This window comes from Microcaecilia unicolor, chromosome 6 (assembly GCF_901765095.1).
Source record: "Microcaecilia unicolor chromosome 6, aMicUni1.1, whole genome shotgun sequence".
Classification (NCBI taxonomy): Eukaryota; Metazoa; Chordata; class Amphibia; order Gymnophiona; family Siphonopidae; genus Microcaecilia; species Microcaecilia unicolor.
Window position 1 is genome coordinate 289,538,353 of NC_044036.1, and position 16,662 is coordinate 289,555,014.

The 16,662-nt window shown below is 48.6% G+C and overlaps 1 protein-coding gene across 2 annotated transcripts in view; it reads left to right on the top strand.

The window, feature by feature from the left end:
• Positions 1 to 16,662, top strand: part of RAPGEF1 (Rap guanine nucleotide exchange factor 1) — a 324,367-nt gene that overhangs the window by 141,940 nt on the left and 165,765 nt on the right. For both annotated transcript variants that reach the window (XM_030207790.1, XM_030207791.1), the window contains exons 5-6: positions 3,856 to 3,944; positions 12,456 to 12,608. In XM_030207790.1, coding sequence (XP_030063650.1) covers positions 3,856 to 3,944; positions 12,456 to 12,608 — 242 coding nt within the window. The remainder of the gene's footprint in view (positions 1 to 3,855; positions 3,945 to 12,455; positions 12,609 to 16,662) is intronic.

Sequence of the window (16,662 nt, forward strand, 5' to 3'; positions counted from 1 at the left end):
TGACCCTATTGCCAATACAGACCTTGGCGTTTCTGAGTGGAAATAGTACAGAGACAGTACCTCGACTCCTTTCTTCCCTGAATATGTTTCTGCTCATGCACTGGGCATTCTGTATGAAGCAGAGAAAATAGGTAGCTTCTAATTCAAGTCCAGCCACCTCCTCTGGAGAGGGAAGGTTGGAGACTAAGCACCCCAGATTGTCCTGTGAGGATGAGGACCTATAATCTGGAGGGTCTGTGGGCTCTCAGAACTGGAGAAAGACCTTGAGAGACTCCGTGGGGACTATGAGGAGGAGTTTATGGTGCAGGAAGAGCTGCCACTTGATCATGCATCTGTGGTGCAGCTCTTCCATTGAGATGAATTGTCTAGCCTAATTTCCCAGGTGCTATATGTCCTGAAGGTATCACAGGACAGGGAAGGAGATGTTGGTTTTGGGGAAGATGTGCTGCTGGAGGGTATAAAGAAACCATCCAAAGCCGTCCCAATTCACAGGCCCATCAAGGAGATGATGGTAGCCGAATGGGATGTCCCAGATGTGGGTTTTAAGCTAGGAAGGTCCATGTCTAGGTTGTAGAGCACATATTTGGCTAATGTACTGGTCTCAGCCGTGGGAAGTCAGATGCAGTCTATAATGATGGCTGCGATCAGTCAGTCTCATTTGTGGAATGAATTTGGAAACTCTGGATTGGATTTGTGATGATAGTGGATGCCAGTCTCAGGGGCTGTGGGTAGCCCACTGTCTGGGAGAACTGGCACAGGGCTTCTGTTCAACACAGGAAGCCTCTTGCCTGAGCAGTTAATTGAAGACAAGGGCCATTTGGTTGGCTCTACAGGAGTTTCTTCCTCTAGGCCAGTATAAGGCGGGGAGAGTGATGTCCGATAATGTGATAATAGTGGCCTATACAAACCGGCAAAGAGCTACCAAGGGATTGAAAGTTGCAGAAGAAGTAACTATTCTGAATCATTGGGCGCAAAGTCATCTTCTGGGATTATCGGTGGCACACTTGGTAGGATTATAAAATATTTAAGCATACTATTTCAGCAGGAACAGACTAGATCAGGGTGAGGGGAGCTTATTGTCCAAAGCAAGATTCTTCAGTTGCCTCTAGGAAAATATGTCAGAAGGAATAGATGCTCTGGTTCAGTTGTGACCAAGAGACGGGCTGTTGTGTGTGTTTCTGCCTTGGCCACTCTTAGGCAGAATCATACAGTGGATAGAGTCATATTGGAGCAGGATGGTTCTTTTAGCTCCAGATTGACCACAGGGATCGTAGTATGGAGATCTGATACATCTGTTGAGCAAGGCTACTACTACTTATCATTTCTATATACGCAGTGCTGAACTCATTATGGGCAGGTACTTTCTCTGTCCCTAGGGGGCTCACAATCTAAGTTTTTGTACCTGGGGCAATGGAGGGTTAAATGACTTGCTTAAGGTTACAAGGAGCTGCAGTGGGAATTGAACGCAGGTAGCCATGATTAAAGCCCACTACACTAACCATTAGGCTACTCCTCTGGTTCTGAGTCAGTTCGTCAGTCTGTTAGTGCTGGGCCCAATGGTGATGCAGGATGTGGCTCTGTTCTCTCTTATGGCCTGGCTCTTGAAAGAGTTAGGTTTAGGAAGCAAGGATACACCAGTCAGATGATAGGTACCTTGTTGCGCTCAAGGAAGACGTCTGCTTCATTGGCATATGTCAAGATGATTGAAATAAAGGCCTAATTCTGGCCTCCTTAAGAGTGCAGGTGACACCATTGTCTTGTTATAGACGCTCTGTGGGTTGTAAGACCTTGGGATCCCACCAGATGTGATTCACAGTTTGAGAGGAGTGATATTGTTGAGACCACCTTGCCATCAGGTAGTTCCGCAGTGGAATTTGAATTTGATTCTCGTGGCTCCCTTTGAAGAAAAAAAAAAACAAACCTCTGGAGGATCTTACACTGAAGATGATTCTCTTGGTAGTCATTTGTTCAGCAAGTTGTAGTTCAGAGTTGCAGGCTTTGTCATGTCATGAGTCTTTCTTGGTATTCTCTAAGGAGAGAGGCATGGTTCAGTTGGTCCCATTCTTCCTCCTGGAAGATAATGACAGCTTTCCATCTTAATCAGTCCATTACCCTTCCAATGTTTAGAGAAGAGGAAGAAGTGGAAGAGACAGCATTCTCTAGATGTGGGCATGGGCTTGTGGTGTTTGAAGAGAACAGATTAATTTAGGAGATCAGACCATTTGTTTGTGGTGTTTGTAGGGGTCAGGAAAGGAGAGGCAGCATCAAAGGCCACAGTGACTAGATGGATTAAAGAGGTTATTGTATCAGCATATATTCTAAAAGGGCATCTAGTTCCTCTGATTGTGAGGGCTCACTGCACCAGAGCTCAGGCAACTTTATGGGAGAGAATTGTCTGATTCCACCGCAGGAGTTCTGTTGAGCAGCCACCTGGTTGTCATTGCATTCTTTCACCCACCTCAATCATTTGGATGTTCAGATTAGGCAGGAGGCAACCTTTGGAGGGCTAGTGTGCTATCCACTGGATGATCTGATTCCTGCTCTCATTAGGTACTTCTTTGGTACGTCCCACTCATCTGGACTGATCTGGAGGGGGATGATAAGGAAAATGAAATTAGATCCTACCTGCCTGAGGTAATATGAAAGGCATTGAGTCATTATGAGCAGAGGTAGTGAAAGAAGAGCTAATCAATGTGTGTAGATCAGTTGTTTTATGTTGGTGGTAGTCTCAAGAGTGGCAAGAGATTTTTTTTTATTTGCATTCTGCTCTTCTGCAATAGTTCTCTTTAGAATATGTTTGTTTTAATCAATATGGTTGTTTTGTCTGGGGTTCATGGTTTGTTGCTTATAAGGGACAGGCCCTTGTTACTGCTTTGGAATAAGAATATTGACTGGCAGAGGACTGCACATGATACTTATGGTATAATGTCACAGCCTAGTAGTTTTCAGTCTCCACTTGCTGGTAGGACTGCATAATACCTATCATCCGGACCAGTCTGGAGGGACTCAAGGAAAGAAAATTATCAGACAATATCTAATTTCACTTTTCTTTTCCCTCTCCTCTCAGTCACCTGTGTTAAGCAGACATTCCCACAGTAGATACTTGTGCAGACAGACCCCAGGGCCGTTTATAGTTAGGAATGTGCTTACTGGAGTAGAGATTGTGATTGTGGCTTTCAGTGATAGCCTTATCTAAATGTATGTTGACCCACATAAAAGTGTGTGTCTGGTTGCTTGCTGAATACTATGTCTGTAGATAGATATACATTACATACTAGTCAGAGAAGTCCAGTATTCACTCCTCTCACTCTGCCAATAGGGAATTGGGTTGTAAATTACTTGTTTGATTTCCAACCCCACACAGCACCACCATCCTTTAATTGTGCACTTTTCTTTATATTTTGAGGTCCAGTTTAAGGAGGCCAACAGTGTTACAGTGTCAAATTATATGACTTGTACACATAACAAAATGTTTGCTTATGTGCATGTGTGTTTTTCTCTCGCAGATACTTGTTAATTTCCCTAAGAGACTCTAGTGTTCAGTCATTTGGATTTCTCTGCAGATAGTTGAACATCAGAAGTGTTTGCCAGAGTGAGGTGTGCTTTGTGGGCTGTGCAAGGGTGAATGCTGCCATCCCTAAAATAGAGGACTCTGTCAGACACTGTGTTGAGATGGACTGGCCTCTCTTCACACTAGGGGTGCCCAGCTGTGTGCGGGCAAAGAGAGAATTAGAGGGAGGATCAGCAGACCCACTTACCAGCAGGAAGAAGTTCTAAAGGGTCACAGAGGTAAGGATGAGGATTTTGTATCTAGTCTTTGCACATCAGGCTCTCACTGTTTTCTTTTTTAAACAGGAGCTGGTGAGACTCACAATAGAGAAACAAGAACATCCATCCCCCAGCAGCCCCAGTAGGCTCAGTGCGCCAATGTGCATACCCAACAGGTGCGTCATGGAACAGAGCATTGCAAGAGCTCTCTCTCTTTGCTTACTCTCTACTCCCTAAGGGTATTGTACGGTAGGTTTGTTGCTTCAGTGTACTTGTACTGTACATAAATGGATCAATATTCAGCTCACAGCAGTGAACATTTTTTGAAAAGCTGGCAGCTGTGGGCCTTTTATACATATAGTGGTTACTAAGGACAGGAGCAATCCCTGGTCGCTCCTGCCCATGCTGGCTACACTGACAAAATGGCTGCTGGGACCTCAAATGACAGTCTCACATAGAAGCCTATACACTTCAGTCTCGTCAGAGCTAGCAGGTATCAGCTTGCCAAGTGTTGAGATTGCTAGGCCACGTGACCTCAACCATGCATGCCATGGGGGAAACATGCCTGAACTTGAGGTTGGCCCATGGACCCTAGCCAGGAGAAACCTAGTAGATGTCATTACTGTCATTCTTTCTCTCAAGAAGTCTCTCTTGGTGGCTGATTTGCAACAATTTGACTAAAAGGATTCCATTCCATATTCCTCAACCTCACAAGACTCTGTTGACAAATAAATCCAACCTGGGTTGCAGAGCTCATGTAGATGGACTCCACACCCATGGTCAGTGGTCTGCTCAAGAGAGACTCCATCAGATCAATCTCCTAGAGCTTTAGGCCTTATGGAACGCTCTAAAGGCTTTCAGAGATCTGCTGCAGATCCAAATTATACTCATTCAAGCAGACAGATTGCAGTGTATTATGTCAACAAACAGGGAGGTAGAGGTTCATACCTCCTGTATCAGGAAGCAGCCAGGATTTGGAGATGAGCCATCTCACACAAGATGGTGCTTAGGGCCATAAACCTGGCAGGGAAGAACAACTATCTGGCAAACAGACTGAGTCTGAGTTTGCAACCATATGAGTGGCCACTGAACATGAGAGTATCTCGAGAGATCTTTTGAGAGTGGAGCACCCTCTTGATAGCCTCCTTTGCCACTCACCTAAATAACAAGGATCCCCAGTAATACTCCAGATTGGGATCACTTGATAGACTAGTCACAGATGCCTTTCTCCTCATTTGGGAGAAGGGATTTCTGTTTGTGTGTCCTCCAAAGCCTTTCATAGTGAAAACTCTCCTGAAACTCAAGCAAGACCAAGGAACCATGATCCTCATTGCCCCTTACTGGCAAAAGACAGATATGACTCTCTACTTCTGGAGCTAGCCTCCGAAGATCCATGGACTGTTTTCTGACCCTCTTGCATCCCAACCGTTAGTCCCTAGCCCTCATAGCATGGTTGTTGCGAGGCTAAAGGTTGATGACTTGAACCTGCCAGAAGGTGTCTCCCGAGTTTTGCTTGCTTCCAGGAAGGATTTCACTAGAAGGTCTTATAGTTTTCAAATGGAGGAGCTTTGCTGTGTGCTGTGAGGGCAAGATCCTAGACCCTTTCAACTACTTGAATACCTTCTACACCTCACCTCAGTGCAACTGGAACTTACCATCACTATGTAGAGGGTAAGCTCATCTCTGCTCAACCTTTAGTTGTCTTCTTTATGCAAGGTTTGCTGTGGCTCAAACCTCCTGTCCAGCCTCCCAGAGTGTCATGGCATCTTAACATTGTTCTCACTTAGCTGATGAAAGCTCCTTTGAGCCACTTGACATCTGTCATCTCATATTTTTGATAGCAGTTCAGCTTGCATGGTTAATGAGCTCCAGGCTCTACTAGCCGATCCACCTTACTCAGAATTTCATCACAATGGACTAGTTTTGCTTATACATCCTTCCTAAGGTAATGTTGGAGTTTATCTTAACCAGTTTGCTGTTCTAACATTTTTATCAAAACTTCATGCCCATCAAGGCAAAAGCGCACCGCTTTGGCCTTCTATCTGGAGCAGACTAAAACCCAATTCTCCGAGGACAAGCAGGCTGCTTGTTCTCACTGATGGTTGACGTCCTCGGCAGCCCCCTCCATCGGAAAGTTTACTAGCAAAGGCCTTTGCTAGTCCTCGCGCGCCCATGCGCACCGCGCATGCGCGGCCGTCTTCCCGCCCGAAACCGGCTCGAGCCGGCCAGTCTTCTTTCGTCCGCGCTCGGTACGGTCGTGTTACGCCGTTCGTGCCCCAGAGAGTCGACCTCGCGCGTCCTTTTCGACGAGTTTTTTCCTTGTTTTTCTTTAAAAAAGTTCGGGAAGCGCTCCGGAAGTGTTCCGGAAGACCCTTTCGGGTTTTCTGCCCTTCCCGTAATTTTCTCAACTTTTGCCCCGTAAGTTTTCTTTCGTTGTCGGGGTAGGCCTAGTTTGGCCTCGGTCGAGATTTTTCTCCCTTTAAATTTTGGTGCTTCAATTTTCGCCATTTCGGCCTTTGATTTCGCCGGCGTGATTTTTCCGCCCATGACATCGAAGCCTTCCAGCGGCTTCAAGAAGTTCACCCAGTGCGCCCGGGTAATCTCGCTCACTGATAGGCACTCTGCGTGTCTTCAGTGTCTAGGGGCCCAGCACCGCCCTCAGAACTGCAGTCTGTGTTCCCTGTTACAAAGGCGGACTCAGGTACCGAGATTAGCCCAGTGGAACGTTTTGTTCTCGGGCTCTTCGTCGACATCGGCACCGGAGGCATCGAGTGCATCGACGTCGTCAGCGTCCGGACCATCTTCCTTGGCTGCCGCTCCATCGACTGCATCGAGGCATCGGACCTCTGCATCGGCGCTGAGGCATCGGGCGACTGCATCGACGTCGGTGGTACCGAGACTTAGTCTGCTGATGTCGTCGGACGGAGGTGCATCGTCAGGAGTGCAGGTGAGGGCTGTCCATTCCCCTGCTGGTGGCGGTGAGCCTTCGGGTGGGTCTCCTCCTACCCTGAGGGCTCCTGCGGTACAGCCCCCCCGGGATCGACCCTCTTCGGTCTCGGCCCCGAGGAAGCGACGGATGGATTCTACGTCCTCCTCGTCGGTGCCGGGGAGCTCCGGTGACATGCTTCGGAAGAAGTCGAAGAAGCATCGACACCGGTCTCCTCCCCATGTCGGCACCGAGAGCTCTGGGTCGCCGAGGGATTCGGCACCCAGCAGGCATCGGCACCGAGAGGACCGCTCACCCTCTGTTCAGGAGGTGTCGATGCGCTCCACTCTGGACAGCCCGGAACAGCCTCCTCGCCCGGAACAGGTTCTGACGTCGACGCCTGCATCGACCTCTCAGCCTTTTTCTGCAGCCACACTGAACGAGAGCCTCCGGGCCGTTCTCCCAGAGATTCTGGGAGAGCTGTTGCGCCCTACCCCTCCGGTACCGGCGGTGCTTGCGCCTCCAGTACCGTCGAGCGTGGCGCCGGCTGGTCCATCGCCCAGGTTGAGGTCCCCGACGTCGGTACCGCGTGCGGTGCCGACCGCGGCCACCTCCCAGGAAGGCTCCCCGACTACGTCGGCGGAGGGAGCTTCGCCGATGCGGGCGAGGGAGTCTACCTCTCGACGCCCCCATCGTGGACCAGGTTGCCATGTACTATGTCAACAAGCAGGGGGGCACCGGATCTCGCCCCCTGTGTCAGGAAGCCGTCAGCATGTGGCTCTGGGCTCGCCGTCACGACATGGTGCTCCAAGCCACATATCTGGCAGGCGTAAACAACAGTCTGGCCGACAGGTTGAGCAGGATTATGCAACCTCACGAGTGGTCGCTCAATTCCCGTGTGGTACGACAGATCTTTCAGGTGTGGGGCACCCCCTTGGTAGATCTCTTCGCATCTCGAGTGAACCACAAAGTCCCTCAGTTCTGTTCCAGGCTTCAGGCCCACGGCAGACTGGCATTGGATGCCTTCCTCCTGGACTGGGGGGAGGGTCTGCTGTATGCTTATCCTCCCATACCTCTGGTGGGGAAGACTTTGTTGAAACTCAAGCAAGACCAAGGCACCATGATTCTGATTGCTCCTTTTTGGCCGCGTCAGATCTGGTTCCCTCTTCTTCTGGAGTTGTCCTCCGAAGAACCGTGGAGATTGGAGTGTTTTCCGACCCTCATCACACAGGACGAAGGGGCACTTATGCATCCCAGCCTCCAGTCGCTGGCTCTTACGGCCTGGATGTTGAGGGCGTAGACTTTGCCTCTTTGGGTCTGTCAGAGGGTGTCTCCCGCATCTTGCTTGCTTCCAGGAAAGATTCCACTAAGAGATGTTACTTCTTCCATTGGAGGAGGTTTGCCGTCTGGTGTGACAGCAAGGCCCTAGATCCTCGCTCTTGTCCTACACAGACCCTGCTTGAATACCTTCTGCACTTGTCTGAGTCTGGTCTCAAGACCAACTCTGTAAGGGTTCACCTTAGTGCAATCAGTGCATACCATTACCGTGTGGAAGGTAAGCCGATCTCAGGACAGCCTTTAGTTGTTCGCTTCATGAGAGGTTTGCTTTTGTCAAAGCCCCCTGTCAAGCCTCCTACAGTGTCATGGGATCTCAATGTCGTTCTCACCCAGCTGATGAAACCTCCTTTCGAGCCACTGAATTCCTGCCATCTGAAGTACTTGACTTGGAAGGTCATTTTCTTGGTGGCAGTTACTTCAGCTCGTAGAGTCAGTGAGCTTCAGGCCCTGGTAGCCCAGGCTCCTTACACCAAATTTCATCATAACAGAGTAGTCCTCCGCACTCACCCTAAGTTCCTGCCAAAGGTCGTGTCGGAGTTCCATCTGAACCAGTCAATTGTCTTGCCAACATTCTTTCCCCGTCCTCATTCCTGCCCTGCTGAACGTCAGCTGCACACATTGGACTGCAAGAGAGCATTGGCCTTCTACCTGGAGCGGACACAGCCCCACAGACAGTCCGCCCAATTGTTTGTTTCTTTTGATCCCAATAGGAGGGGAGTGGCTGTAGGGAAACGCACCATATCCAATTGGCTAGCAGATTGCATTTCCTTCACTTACGCCCAGGCGGGGCTGGCTCTTGAGGGTCATGTCACGGCTCATAATGTTAGAGCCATGGCTGCGTCGGTAGCCCACTTGAAGTCAGCCTCCATTGAAGACATTTGCAAAGCTGCGACGTGGTCATCTGTCCACACATTCACATCTCATTACTGCCTGCAGCAGGATACCCGACGCGACAGTCGGTTCGGGCAGTCAGTTCTTCAGAACCTGTTTGGGCTTTAGGATCCAACTCCACCCCCCGAGGGCCCTGTTTGTTCTGTTCCAGGCTGCACTCTCAGTTAGTTGGTAAATTTTTTAGGTCAATCTCAGTTTGTCCTCGCCGTTGCGAGGCCCAATTGACCATGGTTGTTGTTTTGAGTGAGCCTGGGGGCTGGGGATACCCCATCAGTGAGAACAAGCAGCCTGCTTGTCCTCGGAGAAAGCGAATGCTACATACCTGTAGAAGGTATTCTCCGAGGACAGCAGGCTGATTGTTCTCACAAACCCGCCCGCCTCCCCTTTGGAGTTGAGTCTTCCCTTGAAGTGTATTGTCTTGCTACATACTGGACTGGCCGGCTCGAGCCGGTTTCGGGCGGGAAGACGGCCGCGCATGCGCGGTGCGCATGGGCGCGCGAGGACTAGCAAAGGCCTTTGCTAGTAAACTTTCCGATGGAGGGGGCTGCCGAGGGCGTCAACCATCAGTGAGAACAATCAGCCTGCTGTCCTCGGAGAATACCTTCTACAGGTATGTAGCATTCGCTGTCCCTCCAGCCAAAGAGATTCACTGCCAGAGCCACCCCCCGCTTCTCCTCATGTTACTGCAAGACAGGGGAAGTCATAAGAACTTAAGAATAGCCATACTGGATCAGACCAATGGTCCATCTAGCCCAGTATCCTGTTTCCAGCAGTGGCCAATCCAAGTCACAAGTACCTGACAGAATTCCAAATAGTAGCAACAGTCCATGTTACTGATCCCAGGGCAAGCAGTGACTTCCCCCATGGCTATCTCAATTACAGACTATGGACTTTTCCTCCAGGAACTTGCCCAAACCTTTTTTAAAACCAGATATGCTAACTGCTGTAACCACATCCTCTGGCAATGAGCTCCAGAGCTTAACTATTCATTGAGTAAAAAAATATTTCCTCCTATTAGTTTTAAAAGTATTACCATATAACTTCATGAAGTGCCCTCTAGTCTTTGTATTTTTTGAAAGAGTAAAAAATTGATTCACTTTTATCTGTTCTACACCACTCAGGATTTTGTAGCTCTCAGCCATCTCTTTTCAAAGCTGAAGAACCCTAACCTCTTTAGTCTTTCCTCATACAAGAGGAGATCCTTCCCCTTTATAATTTTGGTCGCCCTTCTTTGAACCTTTTATAATTCCATCCCTCTCCTCCTCTTAGCATTGCTGCAGGACAGAGGAAGTTGGTAGCATGCTTCCAGCCACCAATGCCTGGACTTCTCTCGCATGCTCAGTTCTTGCGCAAACTGAGTATGCGCAAGGAATCTCAGCATCGGCAGCAGGAGGCATTCCACCAACTTCTTGTGTCCTGCAGCAACATGACAAGGAGGAGGGGGCAGCTCTGGCAACAAATCTTTTTGCTGGCAGGGCTTTGGCATCCCCTCAAGCAAAGGTATTTTTAATAGGGGGGAGGAAGAAAATGCATTGCCCCTCCCACTCTGTCTCTGCCCCCCCCCCCCCCCCCCCCCAGAAATGGATGGCTGGGTACACCCCCCTCCCACTAGGACCTTTGTTTTCTTTTCTAGGCCATCCCCCTCAACAAAAAAAAAAAGAAAGATACAAATGCATTTTTGTTCCCTGTTCTTAGGCCCTTCCTTTTCTTCCCCCCCTGCCCCCCCTCCCCGCCTTTTATTTATTTATTTTTTTAATTTCAGACTGCCTGGTAGCTAGGAATTCCTGTTAGTGTGAGCATTTCATTTTGCTTGTCCTTGGAGAAAAAGGTTACGCACCTGCAGCAGGTATTCTCCAAGGACAGCAGGACCTCCCCTTGGAGTTGTATTCCATAGCAGCAATATTAAACTGGCTTGGTCCTGCAGGAGATCACCTGCATGCACTGTTCTCAAAGGCTTCTGGAAGTTTCTGGAAAATGGTTCCCATGGAGGGCTCTCTCAGATGGCATCACCCATCAAAGTGGATAATCATACTTACGTTCTGTGTTTCTCAGATCTTCATAGTTTATGTTCCTTTTTTCCCCCACCTTGCTTTTTGGAATTGTAAACCACTATGTGGTATGTCAAATAAAGTTGAAGATAATGATGAATTTTAATTGAAAACGCCCATTATTATTGTGTTGCCAAATTAGTTAGCTTCCCTAATTTCTAACATGTTGTCATCTGTCCCTTCATTATGACCAGGTGGATGGTAGTATACCCTCACCACTGATCTGTTTCCCTTCACATGCGGTGCATTCTGTTTTCTGCAGTAGTGGTATTCAGTTGACTCAATTACCTCTTTAAAAGCTGACCACAGATTATAGCAAGCATAAGATGACCGAATAAAAATGTGATTATTCTTAACAGTCTGTTCAACCAGTCTGACTTAACAAGATATTTGCTTTTGTTACCCAGTTATTGCTCTGCTGAATATAGACTCCCTGTCACGTAACGCTTGAGCGCTACCCCTAGCACCCACCTGGAGGGTCCTACTCAGTACTGCCCAGGCCTGCCTGCACCTGCGTACGTGCACCTACACTGGCATACCCTCCACCCATCTGCTGGGTCCCGCTTGCCTCTGGGCGAATCTCCCACCCACAAGTTATTTCCCCGGTGGTTTCTAGGACACTGGGAGCTGCAATCCTGGACTGACAAAGAATTCTGGCAGTCTATGTTCTCAGTCTGTGTTTTCTAGGAGCCCCACAGTTCCTAGAAAACACAGACTGAGAACATAGACTGCCAGAATTCTTTGTCAGTCCAGGACAACAGAGCTAACAAACTAATGGGTTTATTATTTAAAAATAAAAAAAAGTAGAACAGTAAAAGTTTCAAAACAGGAACAGGTAAAATAATAATGATTTTAATGTTAAATCTAACAGAACACTTGTTACTACCTAAATAGTACCTGGGGAGATCAGGAAAAGAAACTACTCACAGGAATTGAACAGGGCTTAAACATGGAGGTCTACTCCCTCCACACTCCCAACTGAGACTGAGGAGTTCTAGCAAGCACATTCTAGGCAAGGTCTTTGGCTTTAGGGCCATTCAGGGCACAGAGCATTAGCACTGAGGATGTTTGGCCAATGACACTGCAGGTAACCTTTCTCCTCAGGAGTTTTCCTCTTTTCTTTGGGGAAGATAAGTTACAAAGAAAACAGACCTCTGCTACAGATATAATGGAGAGGTCAGACATCACCTGCTGGCCAATCAAGGGAAATACACTGAAGGACAGAAAAGTGTCATCATAGGGCAGCATTACAAATCACAAAGCATGAAAGTCCCCAGTTTCATCACTCTCCCCTCTGTCCTTTAATGTTTGTATGTGTTTGTGCCTGTAATATTTTGAGTGCCTGTAATATTTTGAGAGTGATTACTACAGCATTAAGGGGCTTCTTATATACATGCATTTTCACACCTTTCTTATCTGGGTGTGGATAACAACAGTAAGCAAAGTATGGTTGCTAAGCTGAAATTGTGTTCCTGTTTGTACAGTGCATCAGAACTACCCCTGACAGAACGGGAAATGGAGATTCTGAACAAACCCTCTTCTAGCCCACAGGCTATGGAGACTCCGTCTGAATCCATGGAGGAGGAGGCTGCCCCACCCAAGCCCCCTCTGCCCTGTATCCGTGTGGTGGAGAACAGGTAAATACAGCAGGATGCTCTGACAGACTGAAAATTAGAAATTCTGAAGAAACTCACTCCCATCCTTCAGTCTATGGAGGCTCTCTCCAAATCCATGGATGGATGTTAAGTTTACCCCATTCAGGCCACTGTGTCCTTCATCTGTGTGCAGTAGAACAGATAGATACTATAGAGCAGTGTTTCCCAAGTCCAGTCCTGGAGTACCCCTTGCCAGTTCGGTTTTCTGGATATCCACAATGAATATGCATGAAAGAGATTTGCATATAATAGAGGCAGTACATGCAAATCAGATTCAGGCATATTCATTGTGGTTATCCTGAAAACCAGACTGGCAAAGGGTACCCCAGGACTGGACTTGGGAGTTGCCTGGGACCTGAATCAGCATTTGTCTGGTGACCATGGATAACTGTTTTCATAGTCACTTGTCTGCACCCTTTCACATGCATCTGCCCTCTCAGCCTGCTGACTTACAGGTAACATTCAGGTGCAGTAGGTATTTTCCTCTCCCTGGAAGGCGCATAATCTAAGTTGTACCTGAGACAATGGAGGGTTAAGTGAGCTCATGAGCTGCAGTGAGATTTGAACTGGGCTTTTTTGGTTTTCAACCCATTGCGCTAACCATTAGGTCAGTGGTTCTCAGCCTCAGTCGTGATATACTTGGCGGACAATGTTTGCATATATGACACACAGCATACATGACCCTCACTGACATTTGGTCTGATACAGTGTGGCAGTTCTTATGGATCAAATGTAAACATTCTCTGCATCCACAAAAAATTTTTATCTCCCACGCAAAAAAATGGATGCAGATCAGAACTCACACATTTTCTCCACTGAAGGTACCATACTCTCCCCCCACCCCCACCCCCCCCAAAAAAATTCTGATTCTCATGTCATTTGAGTAATAGCCACTAGTAATAGCAACATAAATCTCTCCACTATTGGGTACATTGTGAAGTAACACAAAACCTCGAAAACTGTAACTCAACAGATGTATCAAAATGAATTAGCATTAATCATAGCACTAATTGCTAGGATTCAAACATGAACCCTACCAAAGAAAAGGTAGCACTACGTTTATTACACGTACTACTGGTAAACAGAATAGGTGGGACTGCTGTAGATCTCAGCACAGATGCAAACGGAATACTTGCACCTCAGTCACACATAAAACAGTCCCTCACCAAATACAGAACAAGGGCTCACAAATTAGAAAGAGAAACTTTGAACTGGGAAACCCAAAGAAGTCAAACTAGAGGTACCAGAGCATGGGAGAAATAAAAACAGGAAAGCATTTCCTCTTGTGCTAAACAAAATGCAAAGATATCCGTTTCCCAAAGCTAATATATTCCGCCTAATTAAAAATAAAACACTTTTTTTCTATGTTAGTTTTCTGGGTATTTTATTTTTCCATATACGTTGGTCACAGTTTCTTTTTCTGCTCTCTTTCTGGTGGGTGTTGTCCATTTGTACTTTTCCACTTTCCTCCTATCTTCCATTCCCTCGCTACATCCGTCTTTGACATACGTCCTCTCTGTCTTCTATCTGCCCACTTAGATTTAACTCTCGCACTTTTCAGTCCTCCATCTATGTTTCAATTTCCATCTCCTTCTCTCAACCCCTAGCTCTCCTGTCTCACTCCTTCTCTTGCCTTCTATTCCCTGTAGTCACCATCCTTTTCTCATGTATCTACTTGTCAACCCCCATGGTCTCTCCCACATGGCTCCACCATGCCCAGTATCTCCCCTCTCTCTCCTTTCTTGCTCCCTTATAGCCCAGCATCTCCTCTCTCTTTCTCCACCCACATTTATTATCCAGCATCTCCCTGTCCCTCCACCCACATTTATTATCCAGCATCTCCCTGTCCCTCCCTCCCAGCTCTCTCTATTCTCTACACCCCTATGGTCCAGCATCTCTCCACCCCTGTGGTACAGCAATTCCCTGTCCCCTCTCCTTTCCCCTCCTCCCCTATCATCCAGCAGCTCCCTGCCCACCTACCCCCCCCCCCCCCCCCCCACAAAACAAAATGTGCAGGTTCAGTGTTCAGCAAGAGAGCTTGGCTTCAGAAAATCCAGCCCATTGGCTGGAGAGGCAGTCACACAGACCACCAATGATTTGCTCCTTCCTAGATTGTTTAGGCAGCAAACCGCATACTACTACTACTACTTAACATTTCTAGAGCGCTACTAGGGTTACGCAGCGCTGTACAATTTAACAAAGAGAGACAGTCCCTGCTCAAAGAGCTTACAATCTAATAGACAAGTGAACGGTCGGTCCGATAGGGGCAGTCAAATTGGGGCAGTCTGGATTCACTGAACGGTAAGGGTTAGGTGCCGAACGCAGCATTGAAGAGGTGGGCTTTAAGCAAAGACTTGAAGACGGGCAGGGAGGGGGCTTGGCGTAAGGGTTCAGGAAGGTTGTTCCAAGCATAGGGTGAGGCGAGGCAGAATGAGCGGAGCCTGGAGTTGGCGGTGGTGGAGAAGGGTACTGAGAGGAGGGATTTATCCTGTGAACGGAGGTTACGGGCGGGAACGTAAGGGGAAATGAGGGTAGAGAGGTAGTGAGGGGCAGCAGACTGAGTGCATTTGTAGGTAAGAAGGAGAAGCTTGAATTGAATGCGGTATCCGATCGGAAGCCAGTGAAGTGACCTGAGGAGAGGGGTGATATGAGTATATCGGTTCTGGTGGAATATGAGACGTGCAGCAGAGTTCTGAACAGACTGAAGGGGGGATAGATGGCTAAGTGGGAGGCCGGTGAGGAGTAAGTTGCAGTAGTCCAGGCGAGAGGTAATGAGAGCGTGGACGAGAGTTCGGGTGGTGTGTTCAGAGAGGAAAGGGCGAATTTTGCTGATGTTAAAGAGGAAGAAGCGACAGGTCTTGGCTATCTGCTGGATATGCGCAGAGAAGGAGAGAGAGGAGTCAAAGATGACTCCGAGGTTGCGGGCAGATGAGACGGGGAGGATGAGAAGTGAATCTGCTAAATGCTGTTTTATGCATACACAACTGTAATCGGAATATACACAACATAGGAGTATGGCATTTGGGTTTGTGTAGCCTCATTTCCTGTGAATCCCAGCCATTTCTTCCCCTCTCTTGCCTGCATCCCTAACAGTCCAGCATCTCTCTCCCCTCCCCCTTTTTCTTGTATCTTCCCCTCTGTCTAGCCCCCTCATAGTCCCACATTTTACCTGCCCGCTCCCTCCCCCCATATGTCCAGCACCTCTCCCTATGCACCCCTCAAGTCCAGCACCTCTCTTTTTCTACCCTCCTCTCCCTCGAGTCCAGCACCTCTCCTTCTACCCTCCTCTCCCTCGAGTCCAGCACCTCTCCTTCTACCCTCCTCTCCCTCGAGTCCAGCACCTCTCTTTCTACCCTCCTCTCCCTCAAGTCCAGCACCTCTCTTTCTACCCTCCTCTCCCTCGAGTCCAGCACCTCTCCCTCTGCACCACCTCCCCCTCGAGTCCAGCACCTCTCCCTCTGCACCTCCTCCCCCTCGAGTCCAGCACCTCTCCCTCTGCACCTCCTCCCCCTCAAATCCAACACTTCCCCTCATACTCTCCTCGTCCTCGAGTCCATCACCTCTCCTACCCTCCTCTACCTCAGCACCTCTCCTTCTACCCTCCTCTCCCTCGAGTCCAGCACCTTTGCCCCTCCTCCACCTCAAAACTAGCACCTCCCTCTGCCCCTCCCCCCTCATCCAGCACTTCTCCCTCTGCACCTCTCCCTCTGCCCCCTCCTCCCCCTCGTCCAACACCTCTTCCTCAGCCCCTCTCCCCCCCCCCCCCCATTGTTAGTCCAGCATCTTTACTTTGTCCTCCCTCAGCACCCCCCCCCCCCCCAATCCTCTCACCTCCAGCTCTTTCAAATCTCTCTTCTTTGCAGGCAGTGGTAACCTGCTGCTTGGGACAACCCAGAGCCTTTTCTCAGCCAGGTTTCGCCCCTCTGATACAACTTCCTGATTACGCACAGAACCTCACTGAGGGAAAGCTCCAGGTCGTCCCGGACAGCAAGTTACTGCTGGTGGAGATTTGAGGTGAAACTCCTGTTGAGGGTTG